At 35.5% G+C, this 26,079-nt stretch overlaps 1 protein-coding gene across 1 annotated transcript in view; it reads left to right on the top strand.

Annotated features, from left to right (window-relative positions):
• Positions 1 to 25,274, top strand: part of HOMER1 (homer homolog 1 (Drosophila)) — a 115,569-nt gene extending 90,295 nt beyond the window's left edge. The window contains exons 6-9 of the mRNA XM_008574147.1: positions 9,425 to 9,581; positions 13,453 to 13,563; positions 14,179 to 14,259; positions 22,176 to 25,274. Coding sequence (XP_008572369.1) covers positions 9,425 to 9,581; positions 13,453 to 13,563; positions 14,179 to 14,259; positions 22,176 to 22,364 — 538 coding nt within the window. The 3' untranslated portion in view covers positions 22,365 to 25,274. The remainder of the gene's footprint in view (positions 1 to 9,424; positions 9,582 to 13,452; positions 13,564 to 14,178; positions 14,260 to 22,175) is intronic.
• Positions 25,275 to 26,079: the final 805 nt, after the last annotated feature.

Below are 26,079 nucleotides of genomic sequence, written 5' to 3'. Positions count from 1 at the left end.
TCTGTTTGCTTGTCATATCAACTTCAAGGAATTGTAGTTGTTAAGTCTTCTTCCCCCCCCCACCCCGGTTTTTGTGTGTGTGTGTGTGAGTTTATTTATTTTTAGCTCCCACCAATAAGTGAGAACATGTGGTATTTCTCTTTCTGTGCCTGATCCCAACAGTGTCCTTTCTGTTTGCTTGTCATATCAACTTCAAGGAATTGTAGTTGTTAAGTCTTCTTCCCCCCCCCACCCCGGTTTTTGTGTGTGTGTGTGTGAGTTTATTTATTTTTAGCTCCCACCAATAAGTGAGAACATGTGGTATTTCTCTTTCTGTGCCTGATCCCAACAGTGTCCTTTCTGTTTGCTTGTCATATCAACTTCAAGGAATTGTAGTTGTTAAGTCTTCTTCCCCCCCCCACCCCGGTTTTTGTGTGTGTGTGTGTGAGTTTATTTATTTTTAGCTCCCACCAATAAGTGAGAACATGTGGTATTTCTCTTTCTGTGCCTGATCCCAACAGTGTCCTTTCTGTTTGCTTGTCATATCAACTTCAAGGAATTGTAGTTGTTAAGTCTTCTTCCCCCCCCCACCCCGGTTTTTGTGTGTGTGTGTGTGAGTTTATTTATTTTTAGCTCCCACCAATAAGTGAGAACATGTGGTATTTCTCTTTCTGTGCCTGATCCTCACCAGCATTTATCGTTCAGAGTCTTTTGGATTTTAGCCATCCTAACTGGGGTGAGATGGTATCTCAGTGTAAATGCTCAACATCACTCAGCGTCTGAAAAACTCTTTATTTCAACTTCATTTTGAAAGATATTTTCTGTGTGTAGAATTCTGGGTTGAGAATTGCTTTCTTTTAGCTCTGTCACTCCATTATCTTTTGGATTGCATAGTTTGTGATGAGAAACCTACTATACAGTAGTCCCCCATTATCCACAGGGGATACAGGCATTATTCCAGTGGATGCCTGAAACCATGGATACCAAACCCTATGTGTACTATGTTTTTTCCTATACGTACATAACTATGAAAGTTTAATTTATAAATTAGGCCCAGTAAGAGATTAACAACAATAACTAATTTTATTGTTATATGAGGGGTCTTCGTATTAACTTTTAATTCTATTTTTCCACAAACTTTTGAAGTACCGTTATATTTTTGGACCACAATTTAATGCGAGTAACAAACCACAGAACACGAAGCCTTGGTTATAGGGGGACTATTGTAACTGTTATTTTTGTTCCTCTATATAATATGTTTTTATACTTTTTAGATCTGTGGTTTGATATCTTTTATTTTTTGAAAATACTTAGTTTTCATGTCTTCAAATATTTCTTCTGCCCTCCTCTCTTCTCCTGTGATTTTAATTACATATTTATTAGTTTGATATTGCCCCACATGTCTTGGGGGCAATATACTTTTTTTTCTCTTTGTGTTTCAATTTGGCTAATTTTTGTTGATCTGTTTTCAAGTTCACTGATTTTTTGTACAGCTTTGTCAAGTTCACTGGGCCTGTCAAAGGCATTCTTCATCTCTGTTATCATGTTATTTATTTCTGACATTTCCATTTGACTCTTTCTTAAAGTATTCATTGCTGTGCTGAAATTCACAATCTGATCAAGCATGGTATCCTCCTTTGCCACTAAAACCTTTAACATGGCTATTTTAATCCTTTATTTGATATATCCAAAATCAGGTTCATCTCTGAGTACAATTCTATTGATTGCTTTCTCTCTTGACAATGAGGGGTTTTTTTCTTGCTTTTTGATATATTTTCTAATTTTTTATTGAATGCCAAATGTTGTGGATAGGACATTAATGGTAAATAGTATTTCCTCCTAGAAATGGACATGACTCTTCTTCTGCTAGGCTGTTAGTATGCAAGTCACGTCAGTCTACTCAGGGGTTGGACTGGATTTGGATTATGTTGTTAATTAAACACCTGTAGCATTACCTTGTGCTCAGAGTTGGGGCTGGGCCGCTAGAGGTTTTTTTCTTGCTGTTGCTGTTCCACACTCAGCTATTGGTCTTTCTTATGTACTTGTGCCTTACAGGAGGTCTGTCTCTGTACTGTCCACCTTCCCACAGTGGAGGGCTGCTGCCAGCCTAGTGGTAGAGGTCAGAGTGGGGTTCTGTGCTGTCTTTACCCAGCCTCGTCTTGGGTAAGCCCTTTATCCCATAGACTCAGGGATGGGGCTTTCTGAGTGATCCTGCCCCCCTCCTAGTAGCAGGGTAAATTCAGCTTTGTATATTTGAGGGTCTAATGTAGTAGTTTCCTGCCCTTCTCCCAGAGATTGGAAACCTCTGAATCCAGCACTATTTTCTGTTCTTCCCACAGAGTTATAGAGTTCTATTCTCTTTGGCCTCAGCCAAAACAGGTCTTCATTTGTGTGCAGGCAAGTAACTGGGGGTGACAGGATTTGGAAGTACCCTTCTACCAATGGCTTTTTGTCCCATGGAGGAGAAGGTGATGGAGTTTGGATGTGTTGTCCCCTCCAAAACTCATGTGGAAATTTGATCTCCAATGTGGCAGTGTTGGAAACTGATTGAGTCTTGGGGGCGGATCCTTCATGAATGGATTAATACTCTCCCTGGGAGAGGAGGGGTAGTGAGTGGGTTCTCACTCTATTAATTCCTGCGAGACCTGATTGTTTAAAGGACCCTGGCACCTCCTCTCTCTCTCTCTCTCTCTCTTGCTTCCTCTTCTCTTGCTTCCTCTCTCCATGTGATCTGCTTGTACTCACCAGCTGCCTGCCACTTCCCACCATGAGTAAAAGCAGCCTGAGGCCCATGCCAGATGCAGCTGTCCCAGAATCGTAAGCCAAATAAACCTCTTTCCTTTATAAATTACCCACTCTCAGATATTTCTGTTACAGCAACACAAAATGGACTAAAACAGAAGGGTTCTGGCCAGGCTTTGTGGCTTTCCTACAGTGGTGGCCTCTCCCTCACCCAGCATTTTCCCTCTAGTCTCCTCTCCTGCCTCTAATCTTTCTACTGAGCACCTGATAGATGTCTATGGTAAAGAGCCAGCACAAGGATGAAAACTCCCCTTGTGTTTGTGGCTCCCAGAAGTCTTAGAAATGCTTTTGATAGCCATGTTGCTTACAGACAAATACCATCCCAAGCATGAAATTGTGAAATCACCTTCTTGATACAGGTAGAGAATAAATAACTGTTAAACTTACCTAGTTTTTACCATTAACGTATAGTATATTTGTTTTAAGATTTTATCAGAGTTGTATTTTAAACTTGAGTTTCCTTAGGTCTAAATATCAACCAAATATGAAAATACTAGAAAATCTTAAGATGAATTTGAAGAATGTGCTAACCTACTTCAAGTATATACTTCAACAGTCAAATCTTTTTAAATAATTGATGTGGTATTGTAGCTACCTAGACTACTCATATAAAAACTATTCCTGCCAGTCAATATTAATTTGTAAATAACACTAAAACAAGGCCTCTTGCTCAAGAATACTAACCTTTCCTTGAACAGGTCCTATGTAGATTCTCCAAGTCCCAGATCTACTGTGTTTTATACATGAAATCTCCATTGTCTTACATGTATGCATGATTGGTTTAAAATGAAAGTCAAGAAACTGTATGATTCAGCTACTAAGGACTAGTGTGAAGTCCCATCCCTAATGTGAAGTTCAAAATATTTATATTTCAGATTTTTATTAGTATTTAACTTAATTAAGATTTAAGTGTTATGAAACATACTACTTGTTATTAATTTAATCTTAGTTGGTTTTACACTTATTTCATAATGAATACCTTTTACTTTAATGAATATCTTCACTTTTTGATTTAGCTAGTCAGTGCATTAGCTAAGCTTGCACAAATTGGCAAGTACCAGGCTGTGCTAAGTTGGAGGATAGATGGTGTAACTGGAAAATACTTGTTCCAGAAGACCTGAATCAATGAAAGAGGAAAAATACAATCTTATAGACAGATTCTGAATGTAGGAAAATTAGGGATAAATTTCATAAAAAGGAAAATGAGAATCTGGGAGGAAGAGACTATCAGAAAAGCTATCTTGACTGGAACAGGAAATATAATTCATGTGCTTTAGTCCAGGAAGATGGTTGAGAGATGGGTTCAAGGTCACACAGATAATTATTGAAATAATTGTGGTGTAGGCTGAGTTCTCAAATTCTTAATGGTTTTTGCCACCTATAGACCATAAAATAAAATCCAGAGAAATAAAATATTAAAACACCCTCATTTTTGTTCTTTCTCCTGCTGTAAAGACATTATAATTGTGTAATTTTGACAAATGGATTTTGGAAATAAATATTCAAAATCATATTTTCTTCTCTTTAAGTTTTAAAGAGATTTTCTATTTGCATATAACAAGTGTTTAAATTAGTTCAATAAGATTTTAATTGTCAGACTGACAATCGAAGGGCCCGTTTAAGGGCCGTTTCCCCTCATCTCTGTAGGGGAAAAAATTCATAAGTGGTTTTTTTAAAAAAAAATGTGTAATTCAGGGAGACATCAAAATGGCAGAATAGACAGTTCCCAGTGTCACTCTCTCCCATAGCCAGTCAATTTACAGCTCTTAAAAAGCAAAGACCGACAGACAGGGACCACAGGAGCTCAGGGGAAGAGGAGAAGAGTCCTGTGGAGTTTGTGAAGGAGGATAAACTTTGGTACAAGAGAAGGGAACACTCTGACCATTTCAAGCCCTGGCTGCTTCAGCTCCAGCCCACGGCAAGGGGGTAGAAGTTGTAGCACATGGAGCAGGAGCTGATAAAAGCCATAGCTGTGCCCTTTGCATGAAGTTGCTTGGAGTCTGCAGGAGAGAAGGGGAATGTCAGAGCACAACATACCAGCGCTCAGGCCAGTGACACCATTGACAGGGTTCCTGTGGACCCACGTTAGAAGCAAGGGGCTGCAGTTGACCAAAGATAGGAGCTATACAAAGGCCGGTGAGTCATCTGGAGGGACCAGAGCATGGCTCGCCCCATGGGAAGCATGTGGAGTGCAGGGGGGAGGCTGGCCTGCCAGGGGAACTTGGGATGCAAAGTGGGCAGCTGATCTGCCTTCCAATTGGTACAGGCCTACTCAGTGGAGACTGATCAGGACAATAGAACTGTATAGGGTACAGTTTGCTGGAAAGACTCAGTCCCAGGCCAGAATATCCACACAGTCCAGGTGTATCTGACGTCACAAAACTCAGAAGTGATTAAAAGGCCAACAATTAAAACCTGAGCCACACAAAAAAGCCCTCCCCACATAGTCAGCAGCAAATCAGCAATTTAGCTCAACCACAGAGTTCAAGTGCTAGTCCCCACAGGAAGTTCCACCAATTTTGGAATTAACCAAAGGACAACAAATTCATTCTAGTGCAGAAATTAGAGGGTGGCAATAGATAATAATCCAGTACAGAACTGGGGAAAAAAAAAAAAAATCACAGACCAGAAACAAACCTCTGATATTAACCAGTAAAGGTTTAACACCACTAAAAAACACCTATAAACCATAGAATAGGTAGCAGTCTCCTCAAATGCCCAGGCATCAACATAAAGACACAGAGACTGAAAAAGATTGAAAAAGAACAATGACACCATGAAAGTAAACAAACCAAACAACAGCAGTGGACCCAGAGGAAACAGCAGATTTATGAAATACCTGTCAGAATAACCCTCTTAAGGATGTTCAGGGAGTCACAAGAAAATACAAATAGAAAATTAAATGATATCTGGAAAACAGTCCAGGAGCAGAATGATAAACTTGACAAAGGAATTGGATCAATTTTACAAAACCAAATAGGAATTCTAGAAATAAAGAATATATTATCTGAACTGAAAAACTTGATAGAAAGCTCCAACAGCAGCCTTAAACCAAGGAAAGAATCAGTGAGCTTGAAGGTAACACATGAAATTATCAAACCAGAGGAGCAAAAAGAAAAAAGAAAGAAAAATGAAGTAGAAATACAGCAAATATGGGACTCCCTCAAGCAAAATAACCTCCACATAATTGGCATATACAAAGAAGAAGAAAAAGGAAGAGATATAGAAAGCATATTCAAGGAGTTAAAGGCTGAAAATTTCCCAAGTGTGGAGAAAGATGACAGCATCCAGGGACAGGAAGCTCAGAGGTCACCAATGAAATTCAAGGAGGAACAACCCAAGGCACATCATAATCAAATTATCATAAACCAAAGACAAAGCTCTGAACACAGCTAGAGAAAAGAAACACAGCATTCAATGGAGCCCCTGTACATCTCTCAGCAGATTTCTCAGTAGAAACACTACAGGCCAGAAGAGAATGGGATGATGTATTCAGAGTGCTGCAAGAAAAAGACTGTCAGCCAGGAGGAGTTCTCTGTCCAGCAAAACTAATCTTCAAATAAAAAGGAAAAATAAAGTCTCTCAGACAAGCAAAAGTTATGGGAATTCACCAACACTAGACCTGCCTTACAAGAAATGCTGAAGGGAGTTCTTCAGTCTGAAAGAAGACTATGCTAAGAAGCAGCAAGAAAACATTTGAAGGTACATAATTCATTAGTAAAGTAAGTTCACAGACAACATCAGAATACTTCAGTGTCATAAGGGTGGTGAATAAACCACTTACATCCTTAGTATGAAGACTAAAGGGTAAACCTACCAAGACAACAAATACAACAATCATATAAGAAACAGGCAATATTAAAAGATATAACTTGAAACAACAAAAAGTCAAAAAGTGGGGAGGAATGGTGCCAAAGCGTAAAGTTGGCTGTGGTTCTTTCTTTTTTTCTCAGATATAAAAGTTATTGGCCTAAAATAGTCTGTTATAACTATAGCATGTTTTTTGTAAGCCTCATGGTGACCATAACACAAAAACTTAAAAAAGACATACTAAAAATAAATAGTGAGAAATCAAAGCAAGTCAGTCACAGAAAGACAAATACCGCATGTTCTGGACAAAAACTAAAGGCTGGGAGGGTGGGGGTAGCAGGTGACAGGTACAAAACTACCATAAGTGAATCATTGTGCAGTATATGCATGTATTGAAACAACACATTGTACCCCACAAAAATAAATATCAATAAAATTGAAATTTAAAAAAACCCTAAAAACAAATGGCAGAAAGTATGCTTACCCAAGATACCAGACAAAGCTGTTGATAGTTTCTCAATAAACACTGAATTGAATTGAAAGGCACTTTATTTTATTTTTATTTTTTTTTGGTGGCTGGCCAGTTTAGGGATCTGAACCCGTTACCTTGGTATCACAAGGCTGCACTCTAACCAACTGAGCTAAGTGGCTAGCTGAAAGGTACTTCTTAGTTGTAGTATATCTTACAATATTTAGGAAAATAACTAATTGAAGATCTAAACCTTTGAAAAATGCCAGAGTATATTCATATCTTTGTCAAAAATATTTTAGAATAAGTGGTCTGGGTAGCTTAAACACCCAATAAGTGTCCACGGATTTAATTAAAGTTTAAATCACTTGTTAGCAAGATTTGTTTCAGTATATTTTAAGAAAAATATCCACTGTCTGAAATAACTAAACATTATTTCCTCAAAAAGAAGAACATACTTAGCACACATTGAACTTAATAAAAGGTGAAGTACAAATTTCCTTGAAAAAAAAAAATCTGTAATTCAGTTAGAGCAAGTGAATCAGTGCATACCTTGCTCAGAAAATCTGAATCTGAAAAATCATTCTGCAAAGGAAGAATTAGAAAGAGCTTTCTTTTTTGAGGATAGAAATGGATTGTTAAATTAGTATCTTAGCTTATTGTTTGATTCTGTCCTTTCATGTTTTGATGAAATTTTCTCAGTAAACTTCGGGAATATTTTTAACTTTTCATTTTAAACTAATTTCAGACTTTTGAAAAGTTACAAAAACTATAGAGAGTCCCTGTATACCCTTCGCCCAGCTTCCTTCAATGTTAACATCTTACATAACCATAATGTAATTATCAAACCAGGAAATTAGCATTGATACAATACTACTAACTAAACTTCAGTTTTTACCAATGTCCATTTCCTGTTCTAGGAAGCTATCCAGGGTCCCACATTGCATTTAATTGTTATTTCTTCTTAGTTTCCTCCATTCTCTTCCTCAGTCTTATCTTTACTTTCATTTTCTTCATACTTTTGAAGAGTTTCAATCAATTATTTTGCATAATGTTCCTCAGTTTGGGTTTGTATGATGCTTTCTCGTTATTTGACTGAAGTTATGCATTTTTGGCAAGAATACCACAGAAATGATCTTGTGTTGTTTATTCATCCTTTCAGAGGTTCATGATATGTCTCATTACTGGTAATGAGCTTTAGAAATCTTGATGATGGGGCCGGCCCAGTGGCGCACTGCTACAGTGAGCCACTTGAGAGCGCGGCGGCGCTCCCGCCGAGGGGTCGGAGCCCACCTACAGACCGGCCACTCACTGGCTGAGCGAGGGGCGGGGGCAACACCGAGGGTTGCGATCCCATTGCCAGTCACGAAAAAAAGACAAAAAGGAAAAAAAAAAAAAAAATCTTGATGATGGAAACTATAATGTTTTTTATATAACATATATTAAAATTACTGTAAAATATCAATCATCAAAACTTTTCCCTGTGATGCAAATAATCTCTCAAACACAAAAACAGTGATTAAAGAAATCCAAAAGCATCACTAGTTAGTTAATGGGATGATTGTTCAATAATGAGAAAGAGAAACAACCTTTTTCTCTCAAATAAGGCAATTCTTTTTTCATTGGAAAGTTAAGAAAGGAATTATCAAGAGAGGAGTCTTCCCAGCTAATAAAATTGTCTTTGTAATAGAAGATTGTCTTGGTTGAGATACTTAACTCTAGGTAATTTATCAAGTAGAACATTAAATGAGGAAAAAGATGATTGATTTAGTCTTGCATATGTGACACTGGAATTAAGTCATGAAAACCAATTTCTATGCCTAGCCTATTAGATGAAATCAACTTGTTGCAGCAAATTTTTATATTTTTTTTGTATTTAAAAATTCTGAATACAATGGAATAATCAACAATTTCAAAAGAAATACTACATTACATGTCCCAAACTTTATTTTGACATTTAAGTATCCTCGCATTTTTTATTAAGAAATGAAATTGTATTTCAGGCTTTGATACTCTTAAAAAATATACTACATTGTTAGGTTTTGTTTCTAGATGTTTTTCAGGATATAATGTTTATTCCTCAAAAAAGAATGGATAGAAACTCTTCTGCAGATACCTGTATCTGTCATAATGAAGGTGGGAACTATTCCACCGTAAACCTACTGCTTCGGTACTTTTTATATTTCTTCATTTGCCACGTTTTCTTCACTAAGAACACTTCAATGAAGTATTTGTGTTTTTATTATTTTGGGGTTGTTGTTGAAAACATTCTTAGACTATAAACTCTGTAATAGAACTGAGTACTGCTATCCCTTTACACTAACAGCATTCAGTTTAATGAATAGAATTGTCTATTTATTTTAGTTCAGCAATCAGCAAACACTGGGAGGCTGAACTGGCTACCCTTAAAGGAAATAATGCCAAACTCACTGCAGCCCTGTTGGAATCCACTGCCAATGTGAAACAATGGAAACAGCAACTTGCTGCATATCAAGAGGAAGCAGAACGTCTGCACAAGCGGGTAAGTTCAGGGCTGCTATCCATAAGGACTTAGGGCTAACAAGTTCCCTTGAACAGAGGAAATTTGCATGTAAATTCAGCACAGGGACATGTTCTGGGTATATTTGTTGGCTGTCAGAACATATGTATGGGTTATATCATGTGGGTTTGTTTGGTTAAGAAAAATATTTTCCACAGTTTAATGAGAATGAAGAATATACAGCTTTTGAAGTAAAAAGACCTGGTTGCAAATTTCATTTCTGCCACTTATTAGCTGTATGACCTTTGGTAAGTTATTTACCTCTTTCAGTTAAGTATTCGCATGTATACAATAGGAATAATATATACTCTACAATACCTGTGAAAATTAATTGAGACACATAAGTGGCATGTAGTTGCACAGACTCAGTGAATTGCAATGAGTCAATGAGTTGTTTTTATTATTTTTATTATTGTTTTGTTTTAAGAAGGAACAATTTGAGAAATACAGGTAGAACAATTTTTATAAAAGTTGTTAATATTAGGGGCTGGCCCGTGTCTCACTTGGGAGGATGTGGTGCTGATAACACCAAGGCCAAGGGTTCAGATCCCTATATAGGGATGGCTGGTTTGCTCACTTGGGAGAGCTTGGTGCTGATAACACCAAGTTAAGGGTTAAGATCCCCTTACCGGTCATCTTTTTTTTAAAAAAAAGTTATTAATATTAGAGATTTGGGGCAGAAAAAGAAAATCAGAAATCTCAATACCATTAGTACCAGAAGTCTAAACTATTACTTACAAAGAATTTTTAAAATTTAATCCATAGAAGTACATTTACCCAACAGGAAGCTGATGCCACTAATTTTTCTTTTTCAAAAGGATGCCAAAGAAATGAATTCCATAGACATTAAAAATGGGCTTAGTAACAGGGCACAATTTGAGGAATGTAATAGGACCAGAATGACAGGGGAAGTAAGATAGAAACAGAAAAGAGATAAGGAGATAGAGAGAGAATGCTGAGTAAATATCATTCTACCCTATGTATAAAAATAACTTATGAGGGTGGAGGGGGAAAAGGGAAGTTGTTTAATGGGTATAGACTTTGTTTTGCAAGATGAAAAAGTTCTGGAGATCTGTTTCACAACAATGTGAATATGCTTAACTACTGAACTGTACACTTAAAAATGATTAAGATGATAAATTTTATGGTTTTTTTCCCACAATAAAAAAACTAACTTATAACAGTTCATAGCCAAAGTATTCATGAAGGAGCTATCATGTCTTCCTATTGTGTAATCTCTTCTCTTGAGGAATTTGTGCTTTAAATAGTCAATTGAATATTAAAGAATTTAAGAAAAGAAACAGAATCTTTGTAATATTTATAACTTCCATGCTCCTTTTTCCTTTCTGTAGGTCTGAATTTCCCTTCAGCCTGAATAATTTCCTGTAGCATTTTTTGTACTGCAAGTGTACTAGCAGCAAATTATCTCAGCTTTTAGACAGATTTTTGCCTTTACAGGTTACATTTTCCTTTTTTTCCACATCTAGTCATTTTTAATTATATATTGAACATCATAAATGAGAATGTTGTAGAGACTATAGGTGCTGTTATCTTCCTTTGAATAGTGTTGATTTTTTGTTTCAGTAGGCAGTTAAATTACTTGTGGATTACTTGTAGAGGTGTGGACTTATGTTTTGTTAGAGTTGGTTTATTTCAATTTTTCCCTAATCCTAGGGTAAATCATTTAGTACTGGGAAATTTTTGTCTCTAAGACATAATCCTTCTAAAGTTTCACTGGAAATCTTGAGATATTTACCAGGTCCGCTAAATTGGCAGGACTATAACTTCAAAGTGTCTTCTGTGGTGAGCACCAGCACAGCTTGGTTCTTTCAGTCTTCCAGCTTTTTTCCCTACTCCCCTGGACTCCTTCGATTCTTACCTGTGTGTGTTCAACTGAGGAGTCAGCTAACGATTTGTGGGAGGTCTATATGCTATTTGGGGTCTTCCTTTCATTACAATTCCCTCAATTTCTAGCTGTTCCAACAGTTCTGAGGAGTCCCAAAATCCTCAGGCTCCTCAAAGAAATGACTATGAATTTCTGCTTGAATTCATTCAAGCAATGCAGTGAGACTACAGAGTGCATTCTGGCAAAAAATGTGTAAATGTGTATTTCACCCAGAGTGACTGTGTTTTACTCACCAGGGCCTTCAAACAATTGATTTTTACATTTTGCCGACAGTTTACAATAGTGGAAAGTTATTCCAATAAAAACTACTCCATCATTATCAGAACTAGAACTCCCCTTAAGGAATTTATTATCTAATCGGATGAAGAAAACTAATATATATTAAACATATGAAAACTAATATATATTAAAATTATTATATGTTAAACAGTAAGGAAAAATTTCCAAGATTTTTGAATAGAAGCTCAGTTTTGTGAACCAAAGGACAGGATAGCCTTGAGGGCTTGAGCAGATGGGAATGACTTTCTAGAGAAAATACTCACTGAGCTGAGAGTTGAGGGTTTGGTAGGGTCTGAATGGTTTGCAGAGGTAAGAGAGGACAAGAGAGTATCTTGTCTACTTTTAGTTGGAAGTATACACTGGGTATCTTGGGCAATGAAGATGGTTAAGTAGGTTGGGACCAGTGTATGGAGGACCCAAGAGTTTAGATTTGATATTGTAAAAAAAAAAAAATGAGTCATTGAAAGGCTTTGAATGGGCGAGTCACACAATGAAAGATGAATCTGTTACAAATTTGCAAAATAGATAAAAATAGGCAAAGATTATAATCAAGTCCACTGAGAGGCCATTGCATTTATTCAGGCCTGGGTGATAAGGGTCTGCACAAGGCTCTTAGTACTTGAATAGAACGGAAGAAAATTATATGAGAGATAGAATAACAGAATGTAGAAGGTAATTGGGTATTTGGAAAAATGCAAGGGAGAGAGATTTACTCTATTTCCTCAGTAATCTGGAATTTATTCTAGTCAACCAAAATTTATTAGAGCCTGATGTGTATAAAGAGCTCCGATAGAGGGTGTGGGTATAGTTTGTGTTGATTTCTGTCTATATTGACTCTGGTTTTGGATGCTATAACTTTTAAGGACAGTGCCCTTCTCTGTTCTCTCAGAACATATCAAGTGCTTTTTAAAAGTTACGTTGTTCTTTGGGTCCTCAGTAAATTCTTCTTGACTAGAGTACTGTTATCTTTTCCATAAGAGGCACTAGTGATGTGCAGTCACTCTGGTATCAAATGAGTTAAATTACATTTTAAGCATATCTTTTCTTCCAGGTTCTCTTAAATTTTGGAAATGTATTTGAAAAAAATCTCACTTCTGCAAAGCCAGTTTTCAGACCCATATTTTATTTCAAGGCTGCAAATAGAGGGCAGATGGCCCTGATCTTGAATATGTTTCCAGAAGAAATTTTTAAAAACGACTTTTATTATAGGGATTTTCTATTGTCATTAATCACTTAATTTAAGTTTTCCTAACTTTCCCATGACCAAGCCACATAAATGATTATTTCCTTTTGTCTTTTCCCCTTGTTGTAAGTTTATGTTTTTAAAGAATATATTCGTTCTAACCTAAGTATTAATTATTTCTCAAAGTTAATTTTCACTTTTTTTTTTTTTTAATAAAAGATGACCAGTAAGAGGATCTTAACCCTTGACTTGGTGTTGTTAGCACCACGCTCTCCCAAGTGAGCGAACCGGCCATCCCTATATAGGGATCCAAACCCATGGCCTTGGTGTTATCAGCACCACACTCTCCCAAGGGAGCCACGGGCCGGCCCTAATTTTCACATATTGATTCAAAATTTACTGTTCGCCTATCAGAGACTTATGTCTATAGCAAGAGATCCTTTTAATTGTCATTTAATTTAACCTGTGTTCTCATTAAATTTTAGGTGACTGAGCTTGAATGCGTTAGTAGCCAAGCAAATGCAGTGCATACCCATAAGACAGAATTAAATCAGACAATACAAGAACTGGAAGAGACACTGAAAGAGAAGGAAGAGGTATTTGCTACTTTTCATTAATCTGTAATCTAGTTTACGTATGTATACAAAATATTAGAGTCTATGTCAAATTCAAACATATTTTACAGAATATAGTAAGGTTGTGGGCTCTTTTAGGATAAAACTTTTCTTGAGTGATATTAAGCTTATTCATGTTTTCCCCATCCTGTTCTATTTGTTATGAACTATGGTGAGGCAGTCAGATGAGATACTGCCTGTGGCCTTCTGTATGAGAATTGCATTCACACGATCAATAGGAAACCATTAGCAGTTAAGTGAATTTTACAAGCTGTTGCTTTCCAGTCAAAAGCTTTAATACTCTAGTAAAGAATTTATCCACAAAGCTTGAAGCAACCTGAAAATGTTCAGGTTTTTGTTCCTAAGCAGTGCTGTATGAAAGCCGTCAGGTTAGACTTGTTGCTTGTTGCTTAAGATTACTCTGTTCTAGGATAACATACTTGTAAAGATAAATTCATCCCTCTACAAGTCAGTATAAAGGAATGTGTTTTAAATCTTTTTCTGAGAACTGGGACAATAATTTCAGGGAAGAATAAGGCCTTCTCTTTCCTTGACACAGTTTAAATGTTGTTAAAGACATTGCTCTACCTTTTCTAGGAAATAGAAAGATTAAAACAAGAAATTGATAATGCCAGAGAACTACAAGAACAGAGAGACTCTTTGACTCAGAAACTGCAGGTGAGCTATAGTAAAGTTTTTTATTCATTTCTGCATAGAATGGCATCAATTATTTGTTCACATAGTAATGACTTTTTTTCTGAGACTCCATTTTATAGAGGTTTCAGTCATTTTTCTTTTCCTGGGCTTCTGATTCATGCCTAATCTTTAATTTTTCAAAAATTACTGGATAACTTTATCTATGTAGCTTATAATCATCATGGATGATCATTTATAAATTGCCTTTAGTGAATTATTTTGGAAATGTTTACTTTTAACTTTTAAAAAATGCCCTACATTTAAGAAAATTTCTCAAATGGATTTTATTCAATTTAGGAACTATGCTCTTTTTTTTATACTGCACTAACTAATGTATGAATTACATCAGTAGTTATGCCCTGATGGAACACAAGTTAGTTCTCCTTTTCTTTCTTCAGTCTGATTAATTTTACTCAATTTTTCCTGCATAAATAGTATGCTTTCTGATTCTAATTTATATACTATATCCTGTGTCAGTAGTAGTCCGACATGGTAAGGGAAGATTTTTCAGAATTCATTACCAAAGTGTCCTCTTGTCAGCTCAGTCACTTTTCTTACACCCACATGGTTACCTGCCTCAATAAAGAAGGATTAGAACCACTTTGGAAGTAAGTTTATGTACAGAGTCAGGAATTTGGGATAAGGCATGATAAGGGGCCAGAAAGCCCAGGATCAGAAGGAGGACCTAGATTATAGTAAGAATGGCCAACATGTATTGAGTGCTTCCTGTGTATCAGACACTCTGCTAAGCACTTTACTTACATTGTGCATTCAATCCATATAATAGTCATAATAACCCATATGAAGAAATTGAGGATTGGAAAGATTAACTTGTCTAACCTATATTTAAATGGAAACAGTGAAATTTTAAAGCCTATATCTTTGACCACCAAACTCTATGGATAATAGGGACCCTTCATAAAGAAAACAGGTTCTTTCTCTGAAATGAAATATTTCTCTCTCCCATCACTGGTTTTCAGCACTCTGAGAAAATGAGATCACTTGTTTTGGCTTGCCATATTAAATGTTTCTACATTTAATCATCTATGTAGATAAGTGGTTCTCAACCAGGGGACATTTAGCAATTCATGGAGACATTTTTTCAGGGACAGATAATCCAGTGTTTAGCGGCATCCCTGGCTTTGTCTATTAGATATCCATCCCTAAAGAACTGAGGATCCTGGGAATTGAACCATGTCAGTGCAGTCTTTTTTATGTTATTAATTATTTTCCTTGCAAATTGATGTGGATGGTCTGCTGCTGCAGGCTTCATCTTCAACATTGTTCTCGTCCCTTCTTAAAAAGAATTATCCATTTGTAAACTGCTGATGTCTTTGAACATTGTCCCCATAAACTTCTTTGTGAAGCATCAGTGATTTCGCCATTCTTCCACCCAAACTTCACCATAAATTTGATGTTTTTTCTTCAATTTTAGCAGAATTCATGTTGCTCTAATAGGGGATCTTTTCAAAGTGATGTCTTATCTTTCCTAGTGCCTCAAACTAGATTCTGTTCAGATGTGGTATAACAAGTTAGTATGAGTTCACTTTAGTGCAAAAAACTTTGCATCCATGCATAGTTTTTTTTTATAGTATGCATTTTCCATGAACCTTTTGAAGACCCCTCATAGTTTTGCCAAATTCCTCTCCAGAAGAGGTTGTGCCAATTCCCATTCCTACCAGCAGTTTAAGCTAGTGCCTGTTTTTCTACAGCCTTATCAACAAAATGTCTTATCATCCTTTTTAATTTTTGGTAGTGTGCGATAGATGAGAAATGATAGCTTTAATTTGTTTTTCTTATTATGAATAAGGTTAAATATCTGTCATAGCTTAAAGGCCATTTCTCTATCTTTTTGTATGTGTATGAATTGTCTGTTCATGTCTTATGTCCTTTTTTCTATAGGGTTTTTAGTCATTTTTTCCAAAAGTTTCAAGTTTCCTTATTAACTGTGATGATGTTACAAATTATTTCTCGCTTTTGACTTCACCTAAGATGTTTTATGTAGCCATATATATCATTCTTTTTCTATTACTGCTTCTGTGAACCTTAGTTAGAATGCTCTTTTCTACCTACAAGTTATTTAAGTATCTATCTATATTTCCCTCTAGTAGTTATATGGCTTCATTTTTTACATGTAGGTCTCTGATCCATTTGGGGTTTATTCTTCTATGTGTGGCATGACATATGAATCCGATTTTATTTTTTTCCAAGTGTCTATCCTGCTATCTCATTATCATTTACTTAAAGCTTTATCCTTTTTTCCCAATGATTTGAGATATCCCATTTCCATATGTATTTTGGCCAATTTCTGGACTTCCAGTTCAGTTCCACTGGTCACTATATCTGTTTATGCACCAGCTCCACACTGCTTTAATTATAGAGGCTTTACAATACGTTTTAATATTTGGTAGGACTAGTCACTCCTCAGAGCTTTTCTTTTTCATTGTTTTTTCATTCTTGCAGGTTTATTTTTCCATATAAACTTTAATATTTACTATAGTACCAGTTTTAGTGTCATCTAAAAATTTAGCTCTGCAAAAAATTGTTACTGGGATTGCTTAGAATTTATAGTATAACTTTAGGAGAACTAATATCTTTATTAGGTTTTCATCCTATCCGAGAACAAGGGATATCTTCCCATTTGTTTGCATCTACTTTAGTGTTTTTCAGGAGTGTTTTAGGGTTTTCATCATGTGGGTTTTGCATATTTCTAATTGTTTATTTGTTTTTATATTTTTTGGTGTTTGGGGAAGAGGGAGGCAGCTGGCCGGTTCGGCGTCCAAACTCATGACCTTGGTGTTATAAGGCTGTGCTCTAACCAACTGGGCTAACCAGCCAGCCTCTAACTGTTTATTTTTCTGTATTTTGTCTTGTTTTTTTTTTTTTTTTTTTTTTTTTTTTTTCTATTGCAAATGAGATTTTCTCTACCAGTATATTCTGTAATTGGATATTGTTTGTATATATGAAAGCTGTTGAATTTTTATGCTAATTTTATATCCTGCTACCTTACTCAATTACTTTATTGTTTAAGTTTTATCATTTATTCTATTAATTCTCTAGGGTTTTCTAGGTAAAATAACATATAACCTGCAAATAGAGGGAACTTTACATTTTTGTTTTCTGTTCTTAGGCCTCTTTTGATTTTTCTCAACAAATTGCATCAGTTAAAAACACCACTACAGTAGTGGAGATAATGGGCATACTTTGTTCCTGATCTTAGTAGAAATGCCTCTAGTATATCTATATCATTAAATGAAATGCTGGTTTTAACACTAAGGTATATTTATTTTATCATGTTATGAGAATGTTCTTCATTCCTATTTTCTTGAGTGTTTTTAACCTCAAATGAGTGTTGAGTTTTGTTAATGGCTTTTAAAATATCCATAGAGATAATCATAATTTTTTCTTGGGGTGGTTTACAAATTCTTGGTTCAAAAACACCCTCTTTTGGGGAGACAGGAGATAGGTTGCGTGTCCTTTAATATTTTAATTGTCTTTTGTCTGACAAAATCTTAAATTTCCCTGTCTTGCTTCTTTTTCCCTTTAACCATTCTTTTTCCAAAAGGTTCTAACCCTCTTTCTTTTCCTTTCTCGTCCTCGGAAATGTTTGTTGCCTTTCCAAGTCTGCCTCCTCAAGTTTCATGTATACTAAGTCCCTTTTTTGTAATGTGCTCTTGTGTACCATGACATTTTTTTCAGTATTTTGCCACTCAGTCGTCTTTGTCTTTCTCAGAGTTATGATAGTTCAATCTTAGGGCTTTTATTCATCTATTTACTCTTCTGTACACTGCCCCCACAACCCTGCTCTCCCCCTGCAATGGATTAGAATGAAAGCTTGAGAAATATCTCTGCCGGAAATTGGTGCTTATATTTTCTAAATACAGGTAATTTGACATTTGTGCTGTTCTCTGTCTTCCGGTTACATTGAAGTCATGGAATTTGTGTGGTTTTATTCTATAGTTTTGGGAGGTTGGTTGGTAGATTTTAATGTACACAGTCACTATTACTTTGGCTACCCAAAAATCTATTCTGTTTACTTCTTTATGGCCTTCCAGAATCCATGCTTCATTAAAACAGGAACTATCTTTGTTTTATTTACTGTTTTATCCCCAATGCCTAGGACATAGAAGATGTTCAGTAACTAATTGTTGGATAACTGTCCTTCAAAATGTGTGTCTTTTACCCATTTCTGTTGAATTATTAATACTTGGTCTTGATGATTTATATGTCCTGTCTCATATGAAGGCTAACAATCTAACAAGGCAATAATGTATCATACTCATAAGAGTTTAGGATATGAATTAAATACCAATAAAGATAATTTTTCTGTAGCTTTTATTTAGATTAAATGATGTAGGTTTTAAATTTATGGAAAATTAAGCTGATCTGGTCCCATTGGTAGTGGTCATAATCATTGAATTTTATTTTAATCACTCATGGAGCCTAAAACACTAACAAATGAGGAGCATGACCTTCTACCTAGTAGGATTTTATACTTTCAGTTTTTGCCCTTTTAAGCACTCAGAGGGGAGTTACCAATTCTGGTGTCAGTGCTTTATCAGGGCTGAACCATGCCTGTCTCTGTAGAGGAAAAGAGGAAAATATAGGGCAAAATGAATAGTGAGCAGAAGAATGAGATTGGAGGGAGAATGAAAGGCAAGTAGAAGGTTGGAAAATAAAGACCAAAGGCAGACAACTGGCAAGTGCCACTAACCACGGCTTTAGTTACATCTTCTTATCCCTGTGCACTGGGTTGTCTATTCTTGCTCTAAAACATACTCTGCCTAAATATAGACTAGCACCATCAGCATTGTGTTAGATCCCTTTTGTTACCTAGTTAGTAAAATTCCTGCAAACAGATGATTTAGAGTAGGAGACTCATTCTAGAGGGAACAACACAATTTTCATAGCAGAGGGAATTTTGTGTTTAGCCTGCTTCCATTCAGAATGTTTGGATGTTTCATTGATTGGCAAGGAGAACAAGGGAGCCTTTCATTTTTAAGGAAGCCTTTAGAGGCAAACTGGGTATTGCCTAATGAAGTGGGTGTTTGCTAGTGAATGACATTTGGTCTATTTTTATAGTTGGTAACATTCTTTCCTTAAGCTAATTGTTTAAGCCACAAGAGAGCATACTGTGCAATCATGAGTGGAATTTTTACAGTTGATCACAAGATCCGCTTCCTCCCTCATAGTTTACAGCCTCCCTGAATTTGGCTTCTGAATTTATAAATATTTTATTAGTTTCAGATTCTGTTCTCAGTTTACTTATCTTCACCTTGCAGATTATTCAAAGGAAAGAGACTAGAAACATAACTGGTTAACATCATCTAACAGTGAATACTTACAGATTAGAATGAGATTCCTTAAAGTCTTCTGTAAATCATTATACCTGCTTTATTCCCTTCTTATATTTCCCCAGACTCTTGCAACTCATTGGTAGCATCCTTGCTTGAGCCTTGCCTTGCTCTTAGTTATCTATGTCAAAGCATGTGATTATGTTCCAAATCCTAAATCAGTTGCTACTTTTTCTTTCTTTCGTGTGTGTGTGTGTGTGTGTGTGTGTGTGTCTGACCAGCACCAATTGTTGCTTTCTTAATGTGTTCAATCCAATTTCCCAATTTTTTTTTTTTTGAAAGTTTAATTTTTACAGTTATTTTAGTAGTGAGAAAAATAAATTTGGGGGAAAAAGTGCCCATAATCCCAGCACCAGAACTATTTCCTATTTCCTATTTGTACATTAATTCCCAGAGTTTGTCCTCATGCATACAAATTTTTGTCCAGTGCAATGAGCTGCTGCTTATTCTGTTCTTTTCATTTAACATTTACCAGATTGTCTTTCAATAATATCATTTTAAAAATTTTGATCATCTTGTAGACTTGATAGAATTTCTTTAGAGATTTACATTTAAATGATGTGTTAATATTTGAAACATCTTATCTTCTGAGGATGAGTCATATTGTGCAACTAACACCAAAATGTTTTCATTGTCCCCTGTAATTTATGTATATGTATATAGTTTGTATCAGTAAATTAATTCCTCTCAGATGTAAAAGTGACCTTTCCAGAAAGGATATATTACTTTCAATTCGTCACTTTTCTGAATAGTTTATTTAAAGTGTGATAGTTGGCTTTCTGCCATTTTTCCCAATTTGATTTAACAAAATCAAATCATTAGCTCAGCTTATGTCCTTTTATTTTTTAGACTCATTTTCTTATATTTGTCTTGCTTAGAAACATTTTTAAAAGCAATAATAACTTCTAAATAATTTTTAAGTATGCCAGAGTCTATCCTGTGTCAAAAATCTTTTTGTAACTTTTTTTTTGTGGTCATGAACTTTTTTTCCCCCAAATATTGTTTTTTTTTTTTACAACTATATTTTTTTTTTTTTTTTTTTTTTGTCCTTTTTGAGACTGGCCGCCCCACGCTCAGCCAGTGAGCGCTGTGAGCACACCGGTCATCCCTATATAGGATCCGAACCTGCGGCGGGAGCGCTGCTGCACTCTCCCGAGTGCGCCACGGGCTCGGCCCGCAACTATCTTTTTTTTAAATTTAATGTTTAGATAGAAAATTATTTTCTCAACATAGAAACAAAGGAAAACATCACACATTAATTTTAAAGTCAATTGATAAGTAACAAATTTAACACACAAAGATTAACATCCTTAATGCAAAACGAGCTCTTAAAAATGAATTAGAAAAATCTAAGCAGAAATTTGGTGAAGGACATGAGCAGATAAGTCACACACCCCAAAGAAACACACGTGGCTCATGAGTACATTCTAAGATATTGCGGGGGTGAAGGACAGGGCTGGTGACCCCCTTATCAGGACCCCAGGGTGCAGCTGGCTGGCTCCATTGCTGGCCTTGTTGCAGTCAGGGGGCAGGGGTAAGGCCCACGGCCCCTGTCTCAGGACCTCAGTTTGGGGGGGGGTAGCGGTCTGGCTCCATTGATGGCCTGGTTGTGGTTGAGGGATTGAGGCTAAGGTCCACTGCCGGTCATAAACTTTCGGTTCCTTTTGTCATTTTTTTCTTTCCTTGGTTTATTGTATATTAGAACTGTTAACTTTATGCTTTTTTAATATGTACAGTTATTACATATCTTCACTATAGTTTTGAGCAGTTGAGCTATATTCTCTACACATGCATTCATTTGATATTGAGGCAGAACTAAAAATTACATATTCAGAGGACTCTAAAATCTCATTTTAGAGAGTTGCTTTCTTCTCTAAATCTTTCTCCAGAGTTGCCAGTACGAAGAAAAAGTTAATTTCTCTCTTTTTCTCGGCCTGCTTTCACCTGAGATTGCTCAAACAGTTGTGCGTTAGGAAGAGTAGGTGGGCATCAATAAAAGTGAGATGTAAATAATCTACAAAGTGAGTGCCTGGAGTGCTGCCTGGCACAAAGTAATCAGTCAGTAAATTTTTGCTGAGTTGATAGATAGATTCACAAACACACATTCAAAAAAATCACATGGGGCTGGCCCGGTGGCGCACTGCTACAGTGCGCCGCTTGGGAGCGCGGTGGCGTTCCCGCCGAGGGTTCGGATCCCACATACAGACCGGTTCCCGCTCACTGGCTGAGCGAGGTGTGGGAGCAACACCGAGGGTTGCAATCCCGTAGCCGGTCCCGGTCCGGTACGGGCGCGACACTGAGGGTTGCGATCCGTTGCCGGACACGAAAAAAGACAAAAAGGAAAAAAAAAAAATCACATGGATCTCTGAGATGGTCAAATCTGAAATGTCCTTAAATTGTGTTGAGATTCAGAAGCTCATCCTGATTGTCAAACTGCCTTGATTACCACAATATTAGTAATAACAGAAAGTTGTATTGTTTTCTAAGTGATGAATTAACATATAAATATATATATATATATATATTACACTTTTCTTTCTGAAGGAAGTAGAAATTCGGAACAAAGACCTGGAGGGACAACTGTCTGACTTAGAGCAACGTCTGGAGAAAAGTCAGAATGAACAAGAAGCTTTTCGCAATAACCTGAAGACACTCTTAGAAATTTTGGATGGAAAAATATTTGAACTAACAGAATTACGAGATAACTTGGCCAAACTACTAGAATGCAGCTAAGGAAAGTGAAATTTCAGTGCCAATTGATTAAAAGATATACTGTCTTTCTTCATAGTACTGTTTGGGCTCTGCATCAAGATTGCACAAAAAAAATTGAATATCACTCCTCCACGAGGAGGATCTTTTGAAAATTGGAATTGTATATTTCAGTATAAATTTTAGAATTCAGCTTGTAACTAGTTGGGGAAAAAAGAGATGAAAAACTTGAACTACAAATTACCTCCATGTATATTATTGGCCATAGTTAACTAGAAAGTTATAAATAGACACTTGATGCAATCTTTTTTTTTTTTTTTCTGATATTAGCCAATGGGAGAATTAACAGTGTCTGGGTCAAATCCCCTTTTTGTGTTCAACACAGTGAAGATTATCTGCTTTAAAATTAATTTATTTATGATATCTAGAGCTGTGTTTTGTGCAAAAACTTAGTGATGAAAGCCCTGTCTTTTGTTTTAATCTGAATAATTTCTCAGGATATTTTTGCACTGCTAAGAAGCAGTGTCATTACCAATTAATTCTTGCCAGGCGTGAGAGAGAGCTGCATCTTTAATTGAAACATACTATAACCGGGTGTATAGAGTTCTTCCCTTTTTTGTACTGGGATATATTTCACTCTGGTGACTACTCTGGTACACTCTGGTGTTCTCTAATCTTGTCCGTTGTATAGTTTACTTTTCCATATTGATTCCATGTATTTATGAGAAGATATTGTCTCCCATTTTATTACACATTTTAAAGCCAACTAATGAAGGCAGCTGAGTCCCTCAGAAATTTTTCTTTTTAAATTTCTAATAAATTTGACACAGAGTACTGAAATATCACAGCCCGTCATTGACGGTCTGGTCTAGCAATGTTAAGTATATTTACAGAATATGCAGTTACATTTATTTATATATTTTGCAAGAAATCTTTTCTGAATGATCAATGCATTTCAATTTATGAATAATAATGGTTATTGGGAAACTGTTTATTATAGATAATTTTAAGGTGTATAGCTATTTTAAAGGGGATCCATTTACATCAAATAGCCGATCAGAGGACTGTATCTAAATTATGATCATGGCAGATGGAGATGGGGTCATGTACTCTGTCTGGGTCTTCACATCAACCACATCTTTATTCAAACCTCACAAGGCAATATTCTGAACTGTTAACTAGGCATTTCAAAACAGAAATTAAATTCAGTAGGCTCTTCTCAGTGAACAGGTTTTAATGTTGTTTTGATGTAATTTTAAAGACTTTTAGCAAACATGCATTTCTTTATATGATATATTTCTTTTACAAAGCTAATTTAAAAGTAAGCCAAGTGCTGTCTAGTCTGTTTATGGAATAGGAATTGCATCAGAGTACATATAATTCTTGCTGTACAATGCTTGTGATGTTGAGGAGGGTTCTTTTTTAAAGTGTATGCTTGAGTATCTGACTCTCTGGAGTCTATAAATGCACTGACTTTTGTTTGTACCCCAAAATGATTGAATTGTTAAGTATAAAATTAAGCTAATTAATCAATTTGTAACCATTTTTTCACTCATAAACAGTTACTCAACACTAGACAATTTTGTTTTATATATATGTATGTAAATACATACATATTAATTTATATTAGAGTGAAAAATAAATGGTTTGTTTCTAAATTTAGTTTCTAAAGTTAGTTTTCAGGTGTCTTCAAATCAGACACTTAATCATCATGTATTATATGTGCTATAACATCATGTAAGTTACCTCCATTTATTTTAGGATATTTTCCTATTTGTTATAGGGGGAATAATTTAGGTACACATGCTCAGAGCTGAGATATTTCTCTGATAAATCAGGTAATAAAATTTAATTGATTGATGGAATTTTGAAGTAGATGTGATTTTTATCCATCAGTTTCTGAGTAACAGAGCACCAGGTTTAAATTTAAATAGGGGATTTAACACTAGGGATCAGGAGATTTAGTTATGAAGAGTTAAAAAAAGTTTTTAAAAAAACTATAAGCTGTTGAAATGGTAAGTGAATTATTTTAATGATATAAAATATTTTTAAATTTTGACATAGTGGTCATTTAATGGGAAAATAACTCACAAAAATGTCTCCACTTGAATTGTATTGATAATGTGAGACATATGTGTTATACAATATATACATATAATCATATGTATATACAGAAAATTATTTTTAATATTTTCGTACTGATATGAAATTTAAAATTGGAAATTTTGTGAGTGTTTTCCTTGTCCAATAGAACCTGTTTCTTTTTTAGTGATTTAACAATTTCTTGAGGGCTGCACCTTTAAATTCCCAGATTGTCAATAGACATGTACAGTATATGGGATAAGGTGGACACAAGTGCACATATAAATAAAATCTTCTTATTAAGACTATTTTAAGCATTCATTTACAGTAGGAGAGTATCTAGCAATCATCATTGGCAAGTCATAATTAGGTTGTGTGCCTACTGTAGTTTTTTTCCATTTCTGTATTATATGAACATTTGCATATTAAAATTTGGTTTTTCCCAGAGATAAGTATTATATAATGTATCTATATCTAAATCAAACTGTGGTAATATATTTATCAGAAAATAATGTTGGGGACTATAGCCTGAACATGGGGACTTCAAGTGACACAGAGGAGGAGAGCAGAGATTGATCCCATTGTGTATAAGTTATTATATGATAACTATGAATTCTTGTACAAAACCAAAACCTGAAAAAAAACAAAAACAAAAATACAGTTTTTATTTTCAAATACATTTGTTGTTCTCTGGAGAATGTACTTTATCTTTTTTTCCTTCAGTCTTTTACAGATATTTGAAAGCATTTAAGTGATGACAGCATTTACTTAAATCTTACAGGTGCTACTGGATTTTGCATTAGTGTGTTATGTTGTGAAATCCTAACTTTGACATAAAAGGTTTTATAAGTATTTCCCTGCCTGGAAAATTAGTTTTTGTTCTCCTCTCTCTTTCTCTCTCTCTGTCTGTCTTTTTTCTCTCCCTTTCTTTCTGCAGACTAAAAAAGTTCACAAAGTTGCATCCCTCCTTGTCCCCGTGGAAGATCTCCACCACCATCATAGACTTGATGTTTTGACGTCATTGAAATGTTGAGAAGCAGTTAGAGGACATACTGTTTTAAAACATTATACTTTTTTCAGGTGGAACCGAAAAAGACACTCAAAGTTAAAATGACACCACCACCTTTTAAAACTCATTTCTTAGCCCTGTTAAAATTATATTTATTCTTTAACATGTGTACTACAGTCTTTCATATTTTTATTTAACTAGAGAGTATGCACTTCAGCTACTGTCTCCTGGCAGTACTGATTTTCTGTCATTGCTGGACTGGAGGCAGTCCATGGGCAAAGCAGTCTGTTTAGTGGCAGTGGTTTATTTTTAATCCTTTTATTCATTTGATATCCTATGATTTTAACACCCTGAAATTCTGTGCTTGAAGTCATGAAATAGTCTTCATTGAATTTTTGTCTCCTTAATGTATAGCACTGTTCTTTTATCATTCATGAGGTGAATTAATTTATAGAAAATCTTAAAGAAGAAAACTTTCAGGTAAGAAGTATTTGAGATTGACACATTTTTTAAAAATTTCTCAAGTAGGGCACTATGCTATACCTTTAGTAGGAATAAGTATTTGTTGAGAAGATAATTTTTATGTGAAAGAATATTTTAGAAATTATGCAAAGAGGTCTATTTTAGAATAGAAACAGATGTATCATT

The sequence above is a fragment of the Galeopterus variegatus genome, unplaced genomic scaffold (genome assembly GCF_000696425.1).
Source record: "Galeopterus variegatus unplaced genomic scaffold, G_variegatus-3.0.2 Scaffold1000, whole genome shotgun sequence".
NCBI lineage: Eukaryota > Metazoa > Chordata > Mammalia > Dermoptera > Cynocephalidae > Galeopterus > Galeopterus variegatus.
Note: the sequence above shows the minus strand (reverse complement) of the source record. Positions and strands in the feature narration are given on the sequence as shown.